Source organism: Drosophila virilis, chromosome 3 (genome assembly GCF_030788295.1).
Source record: "Drosophila virilis strain 15010-1051.87 chromosome 3, Dvir_AGI_RSII-ME, whole genome shotgun sequence".
Taxonomy (NCBI): domain Eukaryota; kingdom Metazoa; phylum Arthropoda; class Insecta; order Diptera; family Drosophilidae; genus Drosophila; species Drosophila virilis.
Genome location: NC_091545.1, coordinates 12,629 through 36,145, shown reverse-complemented (window position 1 = coordinate 36,145; position 23,517 = coordinate 12,629). Strand labels below are relative to the sequence as shown.

The 23,517-nt window shown below is 37.0% G+C and overlaps 1 protein-coding gene across 6 annotated transcripts in view; it reads left to right on the top strand.

Annotated features, from left to right (window-relative positions):
- Window positions 1–20,982, top strand: part of RhoGEF3 (Rho guanine nucleotide exchange factor 3) — a 32,690-nt gene extending 11,708 nt beyond the window's left edge. For 3 of the 6 annotated variants that reach the window (XM_070207868.1, XM_070207867.1, XM_070207865.1), the window contains exons 5-14: window positions 7–1,808; window positions 1,917–2,433; window positions 2,489–3,391; window positions 3,892–4,419; window positions 4,824–4,985; window positions 10,443–10,512; window positions 14,701–15,517; window positions 16,019–16,559; window positions 16,623–16,785; window positions 17,095–17,247. In XM_070207868.1, the coding sequence (XP_070063969.1) occupies window positions 7–1,808; window positions 1,917–2,433; window positions 2,489–3,391; window positions 3,892–4,419; window positions 4,824–4,985; window positions 10,443–10,512; window positions 14,701–15,517; window positions 16,019–16,559; window positions 16,623–16,785; window positions 17,095–17,232 (5,641 nt within the window). In that variant the 3' untranslated portion in view covers window positions 17,233–17,247. Of the gene's footprint in view, window positions 1–6; window positions 1,809–1,916; window positions 2,434–2,488; window positions 3,392–3,473; window positions 4,420–4,823; window positions 4,986–10,442; window positions 10,513–14,700; window positions 15,518–16,018; window positions 16,560–16,622; window positions 16,786–17,094; window positions 17,248–18,971 lie in introns of those variants that run through there. The other 3 variants (XM_002060282.4, XM_070207869.1, XM_032435572.2) reach the window with 3 other exon arrangements.
- Window positions 20,983–23,517: the final 2,535 nt, after the last annotated feature.

The following is a 23,517-nucleotide window of genomic DNA, read 5'->3' as shown; positions in this document are numbered from 1 at the left end:
TTTCAGTGATCCGTCTACAGTGACTACTGAAATAGTAGCAACATGCCAGGATATCACCTGTCTCGACTCTAGTGAGGCATTTTCGGATGATAGTCACCTGACACGTGACTCGGTTACGCGTGAATCGCAAAACGACGAACTTTCATCATCGACGCACGACAAGATCGATCTTAATACCTTACCACTTCCCGCTCTACCGACCAAACGAAGACGCACACGATTACGCGCCAGTCCCTCAAAGAATCATCACCAACAGCAACTGCGCTTAGGAAACAGTCAATATGAAGATGTGGCAGAAAGGGCGCCACATCGAAATAAAAAACCACAAAGGTACTCAGTCCAGGAAACGATAAACACTGAGCAACTGAATGTGCCACACGATAACGCAACACTGCAACAGAATCAGCAGCAGCAACACCTCTCCGCATTTCAGATATACGTTGCCAAGCGACGTGAAAGTCTCGAAGCATCGTCTCGTAATTTTAACGAGAAACTGGAGGCGCGTAGAATGCTCTGCCATATGGGTGGTAATGGCGGCACAAGTAGTTCACCCGCTACTGCAGCAACGGATGCTGGAGTGCCTACATATATATTTGGTGAGAATTCCTATGGAATATCTGGTGCTACGCAAAAACCTTATTCACCAGCCGGCAATAAAGAGGAAATCTTTCTTAACAAGTCTGGCTGGGTACAAGTGAGCAAAAAGCTGAATATGAACAATGATAACAAAAACCGAAGTGTAAATAAAAGTCATCATAATGGAAGAGCTATTGAAATGGATAAGGATCATGGGCGTAAAGCTATACGCGTTATAAAAATTGATCAAGCACACCGTCAAGAGCAAACCCGGCAAACATTTGCACAAAATTCGGCAAGCCGGTGTGATCGGGAACTCAAATTCGGTAGATCCAAGGTTGAGGAGTTAATTCAGCGCAATGAAGCAGAAATGGGTGGGATATCCCCAAGAGATTCAGCTCTGCGTCCGGGCTATCGAATTGTGGATCCCCAATTGGCAAGCATATTCAATGAGCGTCCCGCCTTTCTGCCCGTTTCTGATCTGGATTCACCGCCACCCACAACCCCTATTCTTTCGCCACCGCTCGCTTTTCAGGATAACAGCAGCAACTACAATCGCACAAATCGACATCAGGACCGACGCAAGATTGACCTCAAGTCGTATGTACCTACTCAGCAATTACGGGTACTTCAGAGCCCGATGCAAATGCAACAGCAGTTGGGACATGGCACTGGCACCGGCAGTGGCAAGGGCATGGTCTTTTCGCGCAGCTTTGAGTATGACATTCGTCGACCCACACCCACAAACAGATACGTGGAGACATTTTCGCGCAGCTTTGATGACAACCTGTCGGAACGACCCGTAGTCATGCCGTCGTTGGCAGTGCAGCGCGAACGCTCCCTCAACTTTAGTACACTAACTGGTAATTCGCCAAATTACTTAACGAAGCGAGAAGCCGGTAGTGCAGGCCAATCGCTGCGCAGCCGAGAAAACTCTCCAAAATACCTTCAGCCGCAAACCACTGCTTACCTTAATGCGTCTGTGAAGGAAGCACCACCGACCTACAGCGTAGCTAGCAACAATATGGCAAAGTATTCGCCGCGCTCCCGTCATGACCGCGCCTTTGAGCGCTCCAATGTAATGGGACGTTCCCGGAAGTCACAATTCAGCTGCATGCGTAACAGTGGTTCAGGTGGCCCTCCGCTTATCGTCCCAGGAATGTCGCGTTTTCGCAGCCTCGATATCACCATCAATAATCGTCTTAACTCTTGCGACAGCGGTGCCCGATCAGGTAAATTTATCTAGCTCCTATAATAAAAATTTATGAACAATTTTATAAAATCAGTTTAAGCATTAATACAAACGTTTAGTAAGCATCTAGAAAATATTATTTTCACAGATCTTTCCAACGACGAACTTGATAACGAAGAGGGCAGCTCTACGGATTTCCTTTTAAATAACTATCAGCTCCCTAATGTGGCCACGGGAAGCGCTAATGTTTCACCATTTAAGTCTCAGCGTCAGCGATCTCTAACACCTGACCGAAACGACTCGCACAGCTCTTCAAGCAGTTTGCGAAAACAGCGTTCTCTCACGCCGGACTCCCGCTCTCTGACTCCAGAAGAAAGACGAAAAAAGGGCTCTCAGATATCCTTGATTGGTTCCCGGCAGAGCTCCAGCTCCCGCAGCAATACGTTAGACCGACGACAGCGTCATGATGATAAGACTCCACCAACCATTTCACGCAGCTCTTCTAGTTCCAGCTACAGCGGCGGCGAACCGCATGATCTATTGAACGGCAGTCCCAACACTGGTAGCGCTTCTATTGGTGCATCTTGTGCGACCAATTATCGCTGTTCGATGGGACGCACTGTAACCAAAAAGGTAGAGCAGGAACATCTCATTAGACGCTCCAGGTAAGAGCAGGCGAAACTCATAAATGCAAACGTTATAAAGTATTGTGCATCACAGTAGATCCCTTCAACTCAGCGAGCGGTCACCAAATCGCACGCAAAACTCGATAGTATGTATGAGTGGTGTATCCCCACTGCAAAAGCAACAGGCAACGGTTCATTATCAGCAAGCAAGTACTGGCGTCTTTCCAAACTCCCTACGTGCCACAGTATCCGTCAACAAAGTATTGCCCAGTTCAAAGGGAACGACGGGCAACTCAGCTCGACAGCGTCAGGTCGACGTGGACAAGGCACGTTCCTTTGATTTTGACTACAACAATTACAATCGAAGTGGTGCCACCAGCGGTGCCACACGTTCCGCCCATACCAGTAGCGGTGGTGGTGGTGGTGACAGCGGCAACAATCAGAATTTACGCTCGGATTGTGACAAAAGCCGGTCTTTTGATGACGACTACCGCGAAGCACTGCACAACAACAATGGCATTAGTAGCTCTGGCATTCACTTTTTTCAACCAGGCAATGAACCGAATGCTGCTGTAGCATCGTCCACCCGGTTGCGCCAGTCTAACTCTCCAGGGGGTGGAGCGGGCCATGATCACACGCCGACACGTTCACCACAATCTTCAGGTTCATCGTCCAACAACATCCACCTAACATCGCAATGCACGAGCAGCCCCCCCGGAAAAAGCTATGGTATGCGCCTGTGTGACCATGAACTATCCTACGATATGCTGAGAAAGTCACCGATCATGAATTTCCGACGTGGGGACAGCGAATACGAGATCCCCGTGCTGCTGCGTAACCGCGAAACTATCAACTCCGGAGGCAACAGTGAACTTAACTTTATGAGCAACGAAACGCATATTTACGAGCACCCAACGACTGTGCTTAAGCCGCAGCATTCAGGCTCACGTGAAGAGCATTTGTACAGGGCGACAGGTGGGCAGCCGCGCAGCAGCAGGTACTAAAGCGACTGATTTAAAGATTAATCAATTTCCCGTATCAATATTGGACAAATCTTTCCCTTTAAACTATATTTAAAGCGCACCATGGTTTATTCTAAAAGTCGCCTCAATCAAAAATAATTTATAAAGTTCCAAGTTTAAGCGACTAACTTGACCAAAACATATTCCCAGGGTATGCTTTAATATGTTGTAAAAAGACTGCTTGTGTACACTAATCCCGTGGCAAATAACTCATTGTACTCCCTTTTGCTGATACTAACGAATGGTTAATGGATAAAGTAATGCAAAATAAAAGTATTTTAAGCATAGCATATGCCAAATCTTAAAACCAAACGAAAATACCAAACAAATATTTAATTTATAATTAAATATAAATGCCATCTAATTCATGCTAAAAATATGGAGCAGAAATACTAATAAGAAACTGTACAGTTCGGATCGTATATTGGTTTTGCACTAAGGCACCTTTAAGTTTCTCGTTACACATATTTTGCAGTCCTGAACCGCAAGCCGCAAGAACAGCTACCAACAAAAAATGCAGAAAAGGTCTAACATCTTGTGATTATTGGCCACGTTGTGGTGCATGCAGGAGCACAAGCTCTAGTAACTTACAGGATCTTGCATCTTTGGGTCAGGGCGCAATCAGAAGACAAGATTCATTGCCCGTTGTTACTCAAGATGTGCAACAGCCACATATTTCAAAGGTGGCCTTAAAGGGGAATTTCATTAAACTCGACATAAGTGAAACAGCAACAATAATGTCCCCTAACCAGGCCGGTATACCGCAGTGGATGTTCCTTTGTAGCGGGGGCATTAATAGAAAAGCTGAAATCAATCCTCATGACTTAAAAACCACCAATAGAGATCGTCAACAGCCAACTGCTGTTATTCGGCCTCGTGTCGTTCCCTTGACCGCCAGTTCACTTGTACTTGTGGGAAATTCCGATCTTGTTACCGGAACACAAACTACTGATGTCAAAGAATATCAGCAGTCCAATCATGTGCCTACGGAAACTCTACAAAGGTAAGGGCACACGAAACTATTTATATTGAAAGCTTGGTCTCTCTATATATACAACTTATTGTACTGACTGACTTACTGATTGGCGATAAGCGCACAGCCTAACCCGTAAAAGCCAGCCTTATATGAAATTTCACCAGGGATCATAAAGTTTTTTGTTTACCATCCGATGGCTCGCAAACTCAAATTTTACCTTTTTGGAAAAATTTGTGGCTTCACAATCATCCTTACATATCTGTGAAACTGTACTTTATATATTGTGCGTAGAAGACAGTCCTTTCCGATTTATTTAGCGACCAAATCAGTTTAACTTATATGCTCAAAATCAATTCTTTGGGCCTCACAACGCCCAGTAATACCAGCTGAAAATAAAATAATATAAATGAATTTCTTTCTTTGCTTTTTAGCACCATGAAAAATATCTTAGAAAATACAGACCACAGTGAGATGCCAAATCAAGAACACCAATTGATGATGAGCCGTAATAAACGGAAACTGCCACGATGCAATTCACTTCCGGTCAGAATTTCAGCCTCACCGAATCTGCAACCAGTGGAAACTATTGTAAGGTATGTGTTATATTTATTAATTAATATGTAATGTATGAGCTTAGAGCAATAAAGAAGCAGGCATTGCGAGCTTCGAAATTCATTTTCGTCCTGGCTCGTCAAAGCCACGAAAACTAGAAGTTCAGGACGAAAATGCATTTCGAAGCGCGCAATGCCCGTAAAGGAACAATAAAGCCCGATATTACCCAATGTCTGAACACTGAAGATAAAATATCTTCTAACCTTTTTTTCGAAGTATTAAAATAAATTTATTAAAGATCACCTCATGTGCACATATCTATTAGCAGCACCTATGTACTGCTACTATGTACTTCCTGCAAAAGAAATATGAACCTTTTATAAAGATATCTCCCCTCTATGAGTTAAATATTTCATGACAAAATTATAATACCTCTATAAGGGTATAACAAATCATGTACAAAATTGTAGTATGTTTTGGTTGACTTTTACAGAATCCTCAATGATTGGATTTTATAAAAGCAACTGTACTTACGTATTATCAACAAATGATAACTGTCATTCATTAAATTACTTTGTAAAAGCATAGGACTATTTAAAATTTACCATTTAAAAGGACCAGTTTAATTTAAAAAAAAAAAAAAAAAAAAATACGTGTTGTGCCTGCCCAGTTTTGACTGAGCTATAACTCAGTAGGTTAGTCACTTATTTATTGACTTAAGCATTTATAATTAAATGAAATAATATATTGAAAGCTAAATTCTGTATTTCTGACAAGTAATTACTTTATCATGCATAAAGCTGCCATTTGGATGAAGGATGGAGAAAATGTAATCTAGTAGTAAGGCTTACATTAAAACAATTTTTAGCTTATCGGTAAACAATCCTCTTACTTAACCAAATGCTTAATTGTCAGGAAAATGGTTTATTGAATTTGAAATTAACACCCCACTTTCTGGTTTTTAAACCTTTTAACATATCGTAAAACATAAATAAAGCTAAAAGTGCTTTTGAATTTTCTGTTAAAATACTGTTATGAATACAGTAAGTGCATAACCATTTTGAGTTTAGCAGTCCCAATTTGAGTATGTTTTTTTTTATTGCTGTTGCTCAAAATATATCGCATTTCGATAGCTCATGGTTGACTTTTGTTGTTGAATTGTAGTCGAATAATAGGCAACGCGTCGGATGAACGTCAGCCTAAAAGAAAAAACTACATTAAAATTAATGTGAATTCGGCAAATAATATGGTGCTTTTGAGTTAATATGGATAAGTACGATTTATTGCAAATAACAATACTGAACATTTGCTGGCCGAAATCTGTATAAATTAAACTTATTTAAATGAAGTGCAGTCTCACCGGTCATCCATATAAATTTCAGTGCTCTATCATATATTTGTCTGACTTTTGTTACTTGCGCTTTCGGGGTATTTATATATGGGAAGCAGATAAACCATGGAGCTCAATTAAATGAAATTTACAAACCTTTTATTAAAAATCAACAGAAGACATTTCTCTGCTGCTGCAACAAAAATTCAAAAGTCTACAACTGCAAAATGTGCCAGAGAAGGCATCACGTAGAGAATTCCTGGTGTGCAGCATTTTGGATGACAAGAAAAAAACGATAGCAAAATCTAATGCATCTGTCTTAAGCGGTAGCAGTTGTGCAGATGAGTCTGTTAGTGTGTATCGAAAAAGTGCTGGCAACAGTCCAATTAAACCCTAAGAATGCTGAACAACCATCAGAAGAACGCAAACTGGTGCCCGTTCCCAGTAGAAGTGATCTAATAGATTCAATAGATTTCACAGCATCAAAGTGTCCAAATAATAATGCATCATCGCAAGTGTAAGTTAGAATATAAAGCTTAAAGTTCGAATAAGAATGGATTTTTCGAATATGTATGTAATAAGTATTAGAAGTATACTTACAGAAATAAAATTAAGTCCTGTTTATCTAGCCATGTCTTCCTGCCTGACCATTGTTTGTATTGCCTATAGTTCTCAGAGACTAAGAACTAAATGTACAACGTTTAATTTAACTATGAAATGTGTTTGAAAATGAATTGCTATAAAATATGTAATGTGTAGAAGGCAATTTAAGAGATCTTCAAAAGTATATATGTATACATCTTTATTCTTGATTAGTATCAATAACCAAGTCGATATATCCATGCCTTTTATGTAAACTGGTCCCTCAGAAATATTTTTAATATCAGATCAGTATATAATCAAGCTGCCTTGGAAACGAACACTCGAAAATTAGATTCTTGTCTTAAGAAATATTTATTTGTTAGATAGAAGCGAACGTTACTAAGGCAGGTTATGAAATAGTAAACTGATCCGGCCGGTATTGACATACATATATATCCGGGCGGTTTTGACATACATATATATTGCTTGCAATAGAATGAGAGAGGTATGCAGAGTCTTAAGACGATACTTATAAAACTGAGAAACTAAACTGGATAGAAAAACCAAGGACAAATGCTGATTCAGAATACATATACTTCCCATCCTTGCACCTGGCAAATTTAAAACCACCCGTAATATCTTGTATCTAAAGTAAAATTATGTAGGGTGTCTTTGCGAATGAGTAAAGGCATTATGATAGCAATTGAGTATGCCCAAAACATTTGATTAGTTGCTATAAAATTTCCAGGGAGCAACAGCAGAAAACATTATCACCATATGTGAAGAAATGTTTTTTAATTGCAAACCATACCAAAACTAGAAGCACTGAATCGTACCTTGTTCATAATTTACCTCGTGTCTTTGCGGGTCACCTGCTTTGTGTTCAAACTAGAAGCACTAAATCATCCCTTCTTCGTAATTTAAATCGTTTCTTTGCGGGACACCTACTTTTTGTTATAAAAACTTACGCGTACTATATCTATAAAATGTGTTACTTGCGATACGCAATGTGATATTGTGCGTTAGTTATGAAAAGCTATTGCGCTATCATTAAATAGTTGCTTTTGCTAGGTGTGTGATAAGACTGGTTTCGCTTTTATTCTCCAGCTAGACCTATAGACAGTTTAATCGCAACAGTCACTGAAACCATCGAAAATACTTAGATAAGAACCAGAAGTTGTTAAGGAAAACGTTTGGTTACAACATTGTCAGCGTAAAATGAAAGAATTTCTTCATGCATATGCACACATGCATACATACAATTGCAATTGCGATTGTATTTTATACTGTACTGTATGTGTGTCTACTGCTTTTTTACTTACTTTTTTAACTTATTTATAATAATACTAGTATATTCTTGTTGTAAGTGTAAGTGAAATAATATTCAGGGTATCTCCTAGTCAGATGCTCCCCATTAGAGCACTCTCACTGGTATTTTTGTGTATGTTTCGAATAAATCATAGTTATAACAACGGCAAGTTCATCGCGCTCATTAGTTTTTCATAATTTTCTTGTTTATATATATTTCCCGGAAATAAATCTATTTGCAACTGAAGAAAGATAGAAAGGGAAGAAAATTAACACCATATATTATCCAAGCAACTCGAAAATTTTAACTGTAAATGTGTTTTTTTCGGACTTTTTGTATTGGATACTGTGCATGTCCATTACTATTCCATTTTCAGAGGTTAAACATAAAATAGTAGTATATATCATTTGTGTATCTCAAAAGGTAAGGGTGTTTGTCTGAAAAATAAGTATTTTTTCATTTCGTGACATTTTATATCCCTCTGAAAAAGAGGGCAAATAACTCTAAGAAGAGTGTAGAGCCAACGCTCAGTAAGACATAACATTTTTCTCTTCAAAGCAAAGCCAGCCAAATGAGGACTTCCAGCTTTCCTACGACCAAAAACTATAGGTATTACTGTCACACGCATTTTAAAGGTAGCTGGTGAAAAGAAAATATAAAATCATAACTACAGCAACGGACACCACCAAAAACTGGTTTTGAAGCATGCCAGCACCGGCAGATGTTTTGTTACTTAATAAAAACTGCGAACAGTTTCCCTTTGGGATCCTTTTTGAGTTTTTCTGGCTGCAGTTGGTTGAAATTTTGAGTGAGTAGTGCAGCTGCGTTTCCTTAGGTAGTGCCTAAAACAACCTCGCAACAGCTGTTTCCGTAAGGCTTTCTATTCAAACATAACACGCAAACAAGTGTCCGGATTAAAAGCATGAAAACAATGAGCTATATACTTTTGAGCAGTTATGTTTGCTCGGAAATTAAAGCCAACATTTTTAATCATAAAACAAAACACGTTGCATGGTAAACTTCAGTTTATCCTTCAAAAACTTTAGTTTGAAGATTCTGAAAACACTCAATTCACATCTGTATGTATTGTAGGTGAGTGTGTACATGAGGTTTCTATTTTTCAGGCTAAGTAGCTTGTATACACTATTGATCAACAATTTTATCTCAAAATCCTTTAAAAGAAACTCACTCAAATAACACCCTCTGCAGAGTCCCGCTTACAAAATGCTCAATTGAAAATTATACAAGCGTTGTTATACAAGGGTTGTTTTTGGGCTCCTTACTGCGTCGGCTGGAATTCTTTGTTGATCAGTCTGCCTATGTGGAACATAGTAAGCACTATTCACATTTCGGTACGGAGTATATCACCAGAATATGTTTAATACAATTTTGCGTTCGAAAACTTGAAACTTTGAATGCACATAAACTCGCAACCATCGAATTATGACATTCAAGACTAACACAGTGTTAAAGTGAACATGAAAACCCAAGGAATCGCGAAAAAAACGGAAATAAAAACGAAAAATATAGAACCGAAAAAATTTTTCTTGCAAACTGCATTTACCAGTGGGTTGATGAGTGGAAAGTGCGGACGTTTTAATAATATTTTTAATAGGTAAACAAACTATCGGGAATTATTAAAATGTGATAACAGAAATGAAACTCAAACAAACCAGAAAAAAGTATTATTTATTTTGACATTACAATTATGAAGTAAAGGAATATTTAGAATGATGTGATGGATATTGACCATGTACATAATAGTCATCCTGCATCCTGACAGGAGAAATGCCAACTATTTCTTATACGCATTTTCTGATTTAATTCGTTGTAAATTGCAAATTCACATATATCACACGCGAATACATTTTTTGCTTTTGGGATACCAGCCCCATTCAAAATTAAAAGCACAGCCTTGCTCCCAGATATATACGTGAGTATATTCGGATACTATTATTACTGTGCGACCGAGAGAAAAATCCTATTTTAGCGACATGTATGCTTGTGTGTATTTTTATATACATTCGCATGGCGTTCAACTTAATCTTTCGACATCTGTGTCGATAAACGCTATATGTCCTAGTCGGTTACTCTCGACTACTGCTAGCATTAATTTTCCTAGCAAAGGAATTCAAAACCCGCAAAGCAAGGTAAACTTGTGTTATCATCTGTTCCATGTGCTGGCACGTCCTTTACATTTGCAACCCTTTTAAATATTGATTTATAGAATTTACATATCTGTAAGCAAATTTCACTAATGAATTATTATTTGTATAGATTGCCAAAAAGTGGAAAGGATAATGTCAGCATAATTGGTATTCACTGTAGCGGAAACAGCGAGTGCTTGGTAAGTATTTAGCATATATTATCTCGTTAAATATAACTAAAGCGTTTTTTAATATGTTCATGTCGCACATTGAGTGGTGCTTATATGCGGCTGCTGTATGATAATCCACTCTGTAAAATAACAGTTATAGCTTTTTGACCATTCAGTCAACTAAAAAATCGTTGACTATTAAGTAAAAAGAAAGTATTTTGTAAGAAGTATTAGTATATAAGTATTATATAGCTTTATATAGAAAACTGTTTGCCTGGTCGACTGATTGGTGATCAACGACCAGCCCATACCGTGAGAGCTGTAGTTAAGTTGTGAGATGAAGGTGTACGTTAAGACGAGGTTTTAGGAAATTCCACACGCACGTATGGAAAAATCGCGAAAATCGTTTGTATGAAACCTTAAGCGTACCATCGCATCGACCTCAAACTTATTTTCAAAAATCTTTGTTCAAATTCATTTGAAACGTGTTTCGCACTTTTTCAAAAATTTATTCCTCCTTCGTGGAAATGGAGGTCAAAGATTTGGTGGATGACGTTTTGCCCTCAAGCTCATTTTCAAGGATTTATATGAAAATCGTTTGAGACGTGTTAAACATTTTTCACAAATTCTAAAATCCTTCGGTAGAAATGCGATTCAATGATTTTATAGGCAAAGTTTTAAGTAGCGTCCAATTTGCTTCCAACTTATTTGCAGAGTTCTACATAAGAATATAATGAATACGTGTTTCAGTGATATGGGAAATTCCATCCGTAACAGTGCTAAATTAGCGGAAAACGTTTGAGTGACAGTTGTTTATTTACCATCCGATCAGTTTCAAAATCATTTTCAAAGCTTTTTGAGAACATTTATTTTATACCCGAAAGGGTTTGTATATGTGTGTGTGTGGGCATGCATATATTTATAAATGTAAATATGTATGTTTGATTTCTAATGCCAAACGCAGACCAAGCTTATTTGTAGCAGTACTGCAAATTGAAATAAAACGAATTCCTACCAAGTGCTCCACTCCTCGATTCTCAAGAATTCAAATAGGCTCTGCAGTTTTTCATGCTCAGCCAGTAGTGTAGTGCTTTCTTAGTTTTTTTTTTCTTTTTTTTTTTTTGATGTATATTTATTTATATTTACATATATGGCCATGGATGTTAGCATGTTTGTACATATGTATGTATATGCATATATATGTATGTACGTATGTTTGTATGTACATATGTACGTTTGTTCAAGTGTATGTATATATGCAGGTATTTGTATGTGTGTGTGTATGCTTGTATGTACATATATATATATATATATATATACATATATATATATATATATGTACGTCTGTATTTACATAGATAAATGTCTGTCTGTACGTACATATGTAAGTATGTATGCATTTACTTATACAAACAAACATGCATACATATATGCAGACATGCACACAAACATATATGTATGCATGCATATATTGAAAGGCATACAAACTTACATGCATGTATGCTTCTATGTAGGTATCCGGTGTGCGTTCTTATATGTCAGAAAAATCAGTTTTATCTGTAGAGATTATGTTTGTGTTTTTTTAGGTAGCCCGGTACCGATTTCCAGTTATATGTATTAATATGAATAATTTTTGACCACATTCCAAAAGATGTACAGTACATCTGTGGAGGAAGCTATATAAAAAGCAAGGGCATAAATACACACATATGTATGTTTGAATCCTCATCGGGTAACTGAGTGCATTTCTTGGAACCGTTGACTTGATCGCTTTTCTTGTTAATAATTCTTTTATTAATCATTTGAATAAGGCAAGATAATTGCTCTCTTAAAGTTCAGATTTGGTATCAGGAAAATTATAGTATGTTTTTTATGCAATAGTGCATTTTTTAATCAAGGTAAGCTTGGGACTTTTGATAAAGGCTGCGGAATGGCTTGGAAACGAACTGGTTCGAGCCCGCAATTCTGTTTTTATACCCTGAACCCATTAAAAATGGGTATAAGGGTATATTGTATTTGTGCGAAATCCAAATGCATGTAACAGGCAGAAGGAAGCATCTCCGACCCCATAAATTATATATATTCTTGATCAGCATCAATAGCCGAGTCGATCTGGCCATGTCCGTCTGTCTGTCCGTCCGTCCGTCCGTATGTATGAACGCAATGATCTCAAAACCTATAAGAGCTAAAGACTTGAAATTTTAAATGTAGGTGCTCCTAGTTCCCGCGCAGATCGTGTTTGTTTCCGATAATCGATAACTTACTCCGTTTCCAAGCAATCGATAAGAATCGATATCGACATCCTGGTTTTTTTTTTAGCAAATTGGATAAATAATAAGAGATAGAGCCACCAAACATGATATGTTGCTTCTATAATACTATAGATATTGTAAGTATCTTTCATTTCATACCTATCGCAACCTCCCCGCTACCGCATAACAGCTATAAATCAAGTTAATAACCCAACTTTTATTGCCAACCAATTTAAGCAACAATTTAAATGCAATTGACTTTTTCATAATATACAAATATTCTATGGTACAATAAGATATACTGTAGAAAATTTCATAAAGATCGGTTAAGAAAAACCAAAATTATATGCAACTGCGCAATTGAATGGGGCAGCAGCTTTAAGAATTTCTGTGTACATGTACACACACACATTCATGCGCGTCTGCTTCGCATTCTAACAGCATGGTAATTGCATCTTTTTTTTGTAAAGTTATTTAAGTTCCTTTTTTATCATAAGTACTTAATTGTTGGTGTGGCTGCTGAGTAGAGGCATAGCAGGTGGTGCGGTATGTCGCGAGTTCGAGCCCTACCGGGGAAAGTATTACTTTTTTGCTGGTGTGGCTGTTGAGTAGAGTCGACAGCAAGTAATGCGGTCAGTTGCGAGTTCGAGCCCTGCCAAGGGAACTTTTTTTTATTAATTTATTTGGTGTTGGAATAAGAGGGTTCAGGGTATGTCCTGGTCGGGAGCTCCCGACTAGAACCACTTACTTGTTATTCAATTTTAATGGGTTCACGATATGATAACAATGTTTAACTAACTGACTATTATAAAGTGCATAAACAAAACCTTTTATATAAGCGTTCTTCGCCAATTCACCACTGCAGAACTTCCAAAATTCTTTAAACATGTTGGGTTAGGCACAATATCGCAAAACATAATTATTTAGTTCTTATGTGGTGTTTTGCAATAAATGGTAAACTCAATAATATACATATATATATACATGAATTGTTAATTTGCATGTGCAGATATATAACAAACAATTTATCTTTAAATATAGAATCAACTTTTTTAAACCAGATTCTTTTTGGCAAATAAATAACTGGCCTGGTTTGGGTTATGACCGAATAAAATTTTGTGAAACTTGTTCATAATATGAACAAGTAAGAGGTTCTAGTCGAGAGTTCCCGACTAGAGAATACCCTGAACCCTCTTATTCTAACATCAAATAAATTAAACAAGTAAGAGTTTCTAGTCGGGAGTTCCCGACTAGGGGATACCGTCTTCTTCCAACATCAAATGCATATATATATTCTATTTTAAAAGCTATATGTCAAGTTCGGTGACTCTAGCTCTTTTTATTTACCAAAATTGCGCAAAAAACAGGATATCGATATCGATTTTTATCGATTGCTTGGAAACGGAGTAGGTTATCGATTATCGGAAACTAACTCTATCTGCGCGGGAACTAGGAGCACCTACATTTAAAATTTCAAGTCTCTAGCTCTTATAGGTTTTGAGATCATTGCGTTCATACATACGGACGGACGGACGGACGGACAGACAGACGGACATGGCCAGATCGACTCGGCTATTGGATGCTGATCAAGAATATATATAATTTATGGGGTCGGAGATGCTTCCTTCTGCCTGTTACATACATTTGGATTTTGCACAAATACAATATACCCTTATACCCACTTTTAATGGGTTCAGGGTATATAAAGGGTACAATGGTTTTATGTTAACACATGCATTGGTATGTAGACTCTCGCATAGTATGCACCAAGTCGGTCACTCACAGCTAAACCAACGTAACTTTTTATTATAATAAATTAAATTTGACATGATAATATACTTGTTTCATGGAAGAGAGAACCGACTGAGGCCAATTGCAGGCATTATGTAAACAATAAAAATAGTAGCCGGAAATACATTTATCTTATTATTATCAGTTTTATCCTCTAATATATTTTTTTTTTCAGTCGCAACAGATGCGTTCCATTTCGAGTCCAGCACTTACAGGCTCGGTAATATCGCCAAAGTACCTCCAAAATAAATTTGCGGAAGCTCGTGAGCTAACAAAGGATGCATCTGTTACAACTAAAACCAGTTTTGACTGCGGTATAGTTGAAGAGAGACACACTAGTCTGGGCGTCTTACAGAAATTTAAACGCACATTACATTACTTAAATAATAGAAATCAATTGCAAGTTACGCCCTTGCACACAGGGGCAATCGCCAACGCGGACTCAAAGCCAATGCCTATAAGTCCGATGGTCTCCATTACAGCACCTGCGCCAGCTGAAGACAATAAGATTGACACAACAGACAACTATGGCGTAGATACAAGCTCCGCCAAATACCGATTTGGACCGTTAATTTGGCGCACATCAAAGGAACGTAGAAAGACAAAATGTAATCGCCGCGACAAGTGCAATTCTGGTGACTCCGGTATTCAAATCGAGCCAGAGCTGGATGAACAGTATATGCGCACTCTGTCGTGCGGGCAGCCACGAGCAGCCAGTGCCCTGACCAACCCGTCGAGTGCCATGGACCCAAAGGCACGTACCATACGCCGTTGTCATTCTGCCAAAACAAGCACCATAATGGAACAAGCGGCTGTAAAACCCCCGGTGAAAAATCATCTTAATATAGGCAACATTTGCAATATAGAACGCGAAGCACCCGAGTCTTTACCTATGCGCTCCCTCAGTCAACCCAGTGGTTTAGAAATATATGGGAAATGCAGAACCGATATAGAGGACAGCGATAGTGACAGCATTGCGCCACATGAGGAAGGTACGTATGTCCTGACTAGTTGCCTAACTGGCTGATTGGTTTGCAACACACAACGCTAATCATAAGCAAGTACATATTTTATTGTGGACTATTCAATTGGCTTCTAATGCATTATCCGAGATCTAACATTAACTACAGGTTTATTTCACATTTTTCAATATCCATACCTTTTGGATGAAATGTGCCACCACGGGACTTTAATTTACAGAAAGTCATTTAAAATATTACTTAAGAGTGTAACAAATATCTTTTTTAAATATTACTTAATTACTTACTTATTATTCAAAAGAAAATAGCTGTTTAATGTATAGGGAATTGTTTAAAATTCCTCATTCAGTCCACCGTAAATAAATGTGATCATCGATTCAACTATCTAACCCTTATGATTAGTGCTATACATGCAACACCAATCAGTTCATTTGTCTGATTTGGAGTGTACGCGATTGTCCATGAGTTACCGTAGAGACATAAGATACAAACGCATATCAACTTACCTTACAGCAAACAACTACTGTCCCATTTATGCGGAAGTGCTCTACAACTTTACCGCGGCTGGGCCCCAAGAGCTGGGTCTGGAGCGGGGTAATTTAATCGAGATATTGCGGAAGGAAGTAGGCCCCTGGTGGTTTGGACGCATTAAAAAGGAGGATGTTAGTCTTGTAGAAGATATTCATGATCCTGAACTTGGCTGGTTTCCCAAAGAATTTGTGCGCATAATTCACAACTGTGAAATAAATGCTCTGCTAAATATGCGAAAGACGAAGAGAGATGATGTATCTTTTCCTGCAGCAGTTACAGACATCCAAATTCCAGTGCCCGTTAGTGAACTAAACACCAGCGATAACAGTACTAATTTCATGATTCTGGATCAGAGTAACATCACAACTATAGTCATTGAATTACCCTCATCAACTGTCCTCACGTTACCACCGCGCATTAGTAAGCAACAGGACAGTTACGATATAATGCAGCACGGTGCTGTTCGTGAGCTCCTCGAAACTGAAATTAATTACGTAAAGCTTCTCGCTTCGATTTGCGATGGGTAAGTAAATAACGCAATAGTCAAGAAATACGCACAAAAAATAATTCATCTTTATTATTTTAGGTTTTTGCCTGCCATGAGCAAACGCATTGATATATTTTCTCCCAACAGCATACGACTTATATTTTCCAATATAACAGCCATTTACAAGTTTCAGCGAAAGTTTCTGGAAGCACTGCGCAACGGCATTGAACAGAACCAAGTATCTAAAGTATTTCTAAAAATGGTGAGTGAGTCTATTACCTTTTTTTTCGAGCGTGTTGAAAATGTGTAACATATACATATACTACATTTTACTGGTACTTTCTATATTAAAAAAAAATCAGTATAATCTAGCAAGCATTTTAACTTTTTTATATGTAATGAGGATTAAAAATTTTTAAGAATTAAAATGGTTACTGGCAATAGTTTTAGCAAGCTTTTTAAAAGTTGAATTGTGTTCCTAAGCATATTCATCCAAAAGCCTAAACGCCAACAAAATATTTTAATAAGTGTCTAATAATACTTCATATATAAACTTTATTTTTATGTCTAGCATAAAGAATTCCTCTGCTACTCCACATACTGTAATGCTTATCCACGTGCACTTATTGAACTCGAATCTTACGAACGCAGTAAAGACGCACGCACCATTTTAGAGAAGTACAGTATGTCAATAAAGTGTTTTTACTAACAAAAAAAAACTAATTTTTTGGGTTTAGTTGAAAATAAATGTACCTAAAAGTGAGAATTTTTTTTCAATTATAATTTATTTCGATTCTATATTTCTCCTAGAACTTAATGGCAAAAAGAATTGTTAAATAACATTACCCAAACATTTTATAAAATTAAAAAACTAAAAACATTCACATTTTATGCTGTCAATAAAGTGTTTTTACAGCTACGGTAAATTGTTTTGCCGTTCTCTTTTGGGTGATCCCGTTAGATTTGGGCCCATGCGTTTTGGCTTCTCTTGTGTCTTCGACTTTTCTTGTCATTTTCTATTGCAATTTATAACGTTTTGCTTTAATTTTATGAAAAATAAAATGCCAGGAAAAAGAACAACTTTTGAAGTCGCTCAGCTGGTGTATTATAACCATCAGATGGGACGTCAAGTCTCGGAACTGGCTGATATGTTTAATTTATCAAAAGCAACGATATACAACATATTAAACAGAGCCAATAAGGAAGATAGGCTAGAGGCAAAGCCAGTATGTGGTCGACCCTGCAAAATTTCTGACAGAGATAAGCGAAAAATTCTGAGAAAAATTGAGAAAAATCCACAAATTTCGCTTAGGGATATTGCTCAGGAGTTCAAGGAAGAAAGTGGTGTTGATGTGTTACATGAAACTGTCCGAAAATTACTGAATTCCAATGACTACACATCACGAGTTGCCAGGAAAAAACCTCTACTATCGGCGGCGAATATTTTGAAGCGGCTATCGTTCGCTCAAGTCCATGTAAATAGTTCGAACGATTTTTGGAGTAACGTCATATTCTGTGACGAAAGCAAGATGATGCTATTCTACAACGATGGGCCATCCAGAGTCTGGAGAAAGCCACTAACAGCGTTGGAAAACCGCAATATTATTCCAACCGTTAAATTCGGAAAACTATCAGTGATGGTGTGGGGGTGTATTTCGAGCAAGGGTGTAGGAGATTTGACCTTCATTGAGAATACCATGGATGCTAGACAATATCTGAGCATTTTACAGACACATCTCGTCAGTAGTGCACAGAAATTTGGATTCTATGAGGACAATAAGCCAATTTTTAAATTTTACCAGGACAATGACCCGAAGCATAAAGCTCATATGGTAAGAGTTTGGCTGTTGTACAACTGTGGAAAGGTGTTAGACACTCCACCACAAAGTCCAGATATGAATCCAATAGAAAATGTGTGGTCATATTTGAAAAAAAAAGTCGCAAAGCGGAGTCCAAAATCAAAAACTGATTTAAAAGCTGCTGTACTGGAAGAATGGCAGAAGATTCCAGAAACATACATACAAAACCTTATTGTTTCAATGAAACGGCGATTGCAGGCTGTATGTGACGCTAATGGCAGCCACACAAAGTATTAAAAAAAAATATTCCTGTTTTTTTAACATTGTTATTTAGTAATAAAGTTTCGTGTAAAAACACTTTATTGACAGCATAAAATTTGAATGTTTTTAGTTTTTTAATTTTATAAAATGTTTGGGTAATGTTATTTAACAATTCTTTTTGCCATTAAGTTCTAGGAAAAATATAGAATCGAAATAAATTAGAATTGAAAAAAAATTCTCACTTTTAGGTACATTTATTTTCAACTAAACCCAAAAAATTAGTTTTTTTTTGTTAGTAAAAACACTTTATTGACATACTGTATGTTTTTTTAGTTCTTGTTTCTTAGACACTTCAACTCTTATTAATTTTAAAACTATTTCTTAAAAGCTGCCGTGAATCCGAGAACTTAGCCGAACTACCCCTATCTGCGCATCTCCTGGCGCCAGTGCAACGCATTTGCCGTTATCCACTGCATCTTAACGAACTTATTAAGACTGCTTTTAGCAGTAACATTGCTGACGATGCAAATGAGGTTGTTGTCCAAACGGATATCTTAGACTATGAACAAATCAATCTATCTCAGCATGATGTGCCTGATACTCGTAACACCGTTAATTTGGCGCTGAAAAAGATGCGCGGTATCACAGAGGCTGTAAATGAAGGAAAACGTCACAGTGAGACCATTGCACGGCATCAGTCAAGCTTTCAAAATTTTAGAGGACCACCGCTACACCTGCACAGTACACGGTTTTTCATTCAAGTAGACGCAACGCGCCAAAAGCAGAACCTCTGGAATAGCAGCTGTACACTGTTCCTTTTCGATAACCAACTGATTTACTGCAAACGAGATATTATCAAGCGCAGCCAGTTCATCTACAAGGGACGAATCTTTTTGGATCGTTGTCGCATTGTTAACGTGCGGGATGGAAAACTGTTTGGTCATACAATTAAAAACTCACTTCGGATCTACTGCGAATCGCGGGGCAAGTGGTACGACTTTAGCTTCCGCTCGGCTAACCGTAAGCATCGCTTTCTTAATACGCTTGCTCTGGAGCGACAGTTTGTGGGCAACGCACTATGCGTGTCCGAGATGACTGGGTTTGAGTACAACTATGGGGAACGGCCGGGTTACTATTCTGACCAATCGGAATACGAGTTGCCAGAATGCGAGCTTGTACAGGGCAACACATCGGCAAGTGGCGACAGTTCAGTACCCGAATCACCGTCCAAGTCATCATACCGATCTTGCGATACCTTGCCCAAAAAATCACGGTCGCGCGACGCTATAGTCAGTACTAGTAATGGCTCCGGTCATATGTCAACTGGCTCGCTGGGCCGTCGCCGTTTAGGAAACTGGTTCCGGAAGCCAAAGAGTTCCAACTGTACGCCTAGCCAGTCACCTACGCACAAACCGAACTTCAATGCGGATTTAACGTTAACGGCCGCACGTGTTGCTGCAATTGAAATGGTTAGAGCCGCCCAACAAGAGGCAGAAAGTTCGTTTGCTTAGTTATCCTCTTATTTATAATTTTAAAGAAAACAAATCGCAACACTCAATAATTGAAAGCAACCTATTTGCTCTTATTATGATAAAAGAATGTTAATAAATATACTGACACAGAAGCATATATTTTAACAGTCAACTATTTTATGCTCCTGTTTTATTTAATTGATTCAAATTGCCTGAAATCCATTTTTTTTTATCCTGAATTAATGTTTGGAATCAATACGTCAGTTATCTGTATAAAATTACAAAATAATTTTTTTTAACTGCATTCTGTTTTTATTAAACGAATCAAGCTTAATTTGTTTATCTGTGTAATATTGATACACTTGTTAAACATTTTATTAATATTTAGCCTAGCTAAAAACATGTGCCGAAAATGAAGAACACAGCTACAAAAAACCCTCTCCATACTAACAAAATAATAACCACATGTATATTATCAGAATAAAAAGTACATGTTAAATAGTCACAGGTTATTTAAAATTGTTCAAAAATTAGTTAAAATGTAGTCATATTATTAAAAAAATGAATTGTTACTTTCAATTTATATTCAAAAAAATATAATAAAAAGAGAACTGTTAAAATGAAAATTGTGCAAACCAAAAAATATTTCAAAACCTATGAGCGAATTTAATTTTCATAAGAAAAACGTATATACCAAAATAAGTTCAAATATAAGATTATGATGAGTTCAACGTTTTAAAAGCAATTAACTATTAAATAAATTTTGTATAAACAAACAAATATAATTCTTAACAATGTTAATTCTGGACCATCCCATCAAGTGTATTTGGCCAACAGACATTTAAGCGATGTTTTTTTAATACATGCTTGAATTAACTTAAAAAAATCGATGCATTTATATGGAAATATCGGGGATTGCATTAAAGTTAAAAAATAAAGTAATAATTCAACCTTTTTTCCTTTATTTTGACAGAGCACTTGTATGTACGGTATCTGTACATCCGGATGGAAACAAGTGGGTGAAAGGAATATGAGTGAACACAAAAGAGGAATTAGTTCCCACTTGACCACGGTGCAGCAACATATTCTAAGCATACACGCCCCACATCCATATGTAGGCAGCCAAGCTTTGTCCCGATTTATTTAGGATAGATGTTTACAAATTCCAGTTAACAAAACGTGAAGCTTAATATAATTACAATATTTTGGTCAATAGTACTGAACCTTACGAGTCCAAAATGGTATAAAATTTGAAAATCGGACATTATTTGGCCGCGATATTCAAAAAAATCATATGGAAAGGTTGACATTACAAACGAATCATTTTTGGATTTAGATTTTGACCCAAATCGGCCAAAATGGGAAGGGGTTACATCACGTTTTTTATCAAAATCGGGGTCGGTTCGAAAATCAAACCTTTTTTGATGATTTTTTTTTAGTTTCTCGGGCAAATAAAGTCTGATTTTCAAATATTATACCTTTTTGAATTTGTACGAATCCCTATTGTCAGTTAGATTTCAAACAAATTAAAAATCGATGGGTTACAAAAAGATGTGGACCCGAAAATGATTCGTTTGTAAAGTCAACCTTTTCTTATGATTTTTTTGAATATCTCGGCCAAAAATGTCAGATTTTCAAATTTTATACCATTTTGGACTCGTTAGGATCAGTACTATCCACTGGCAGTTTTATTTATTTTATACCATTTTGGACTCGTAAGGATCAGTACTATCGACTGGCATCAACAAATATAAAATCTAAATTTTGACCCAAATCGACCAAAATGACAAGGGGTTACATCACGTTTTTTATCAAAATCGGGGTCGGTTCGAAAATCAAACCTTTGGGTTGATTTTACCAACGAATCATTTTCGGCTCCACATCTTTTTGTAATCCATCAATTTTTAATTTGTTTGAATGCCAATTGACAGTAACGATTCGTACAAATTCAAAAAGGTATAATATTTGAAAATCAGACTTTATTTGCCCGAGAAACTCAAAAAAAATCATCAAAAAGGTTTGATTTTCAAACCGCCCCGATTTTGATAAAAAACCGTGATGTAACCCCTTGCCATTTTGGCCGATTTGGGTCAAAATTTAGATTTTCTATTTTTTGCTGCCAGTGGATAGTACTGATCCTTACGAGTCCAAAATGGCATACAATTTGAAAATCTGACATTTGGCCGAGATATTCAAAAAAATCATAAGGAATGGTGGACTTTACAAACGAATCAATTTCGGGTCCACATCTTTTTGTAACCCATCGATTTTTAAATTGTTTAAATGCCAAGTGAAAGTAGAGATTCGTACAAATTCAAAAAGGTATAATATTTGAAAAGTAGACTTTATTTGCCCGAGAAACTCAAAAAAATCATCGAAAAAGGTTTGATTTTCGAACCGACCCCGATTTTGATAAAAAACGTGATGTAACCACTTGCCATTTTGGCCGATTTGGGTCAAAATTTAGATATTCTATTTGTTGATGCCAGTCGATAGTACTGATCCTTACGAGTCCAACATGGTATAAAATTTGAAAATCGGACATTATTTGGCCGAGATATTCAAAAAAATCATAAGGAAAGGTTGACTTTGCCAACGAATCATTTTCGGGTCCACATCTTTTTGTAATCCATCAAATTTTAATTTGTTTGAATGCCAATTGACAGTAAAGATTCGTACAAATTCAAAAAGGTATAATATTTGAAAATCAAACTTTATTTTCCCGAGAAACTCAAAAAAAATCATCAAAAAAGTTTGATATTCAAACCGCCCCGATTTTGATAAAAAACGTGATGTAACCCCTTGCCATTTTGGCCGATTTGGGTCAAAATTTAGATTTTCTATTTTTGCTGCCAGTGGATAGTACTGATCCTTACGAGTCCAAAATGGTATAAAATTTGAAAATCTAACATTATTTGGCCGAGATGATAAAAAAAATCATAAAGAAAGGTTGACTTTACAAACGAATCAATTTCGGGTCCACATCTTTTTGTAGTCCTTCGATTTTTAATTTGTTTAAATTCCAAGTGAAAGCAGAGATTCGTACAAATTCAAAAAGGTATAATATTTGAAAAGCAGACTTTATTTGCCCGAGAAACTCAAAAAAAATCATCAAAAAAGGTTTGATTTTCGAACCGACCCCGATTTTGACAAAAAACGTGATGTAACCCCTCGCCATTTTGGCCGATTTGGGTCAAAATTTAGATTTTCTATTTTTTGATGCCAGTCGATAGTACTGATCCTTACGAGTCCAAAATGGTATAAAATTTGAAAATCTGACATTATTTAGCCGAGATATTCAAAAAAATCATAAGGAAAGGTTGACTCTACAAACGAATCATTTTCGGGTCCACATCTTTTTGTAACCCATCGATTTTTAATTTGTTTGAATGCCAATTGATAATAGGGATTCGTACAATCTCAAAAAGGTATAATATTTGAAAATCAGACTTTATTTGCCCG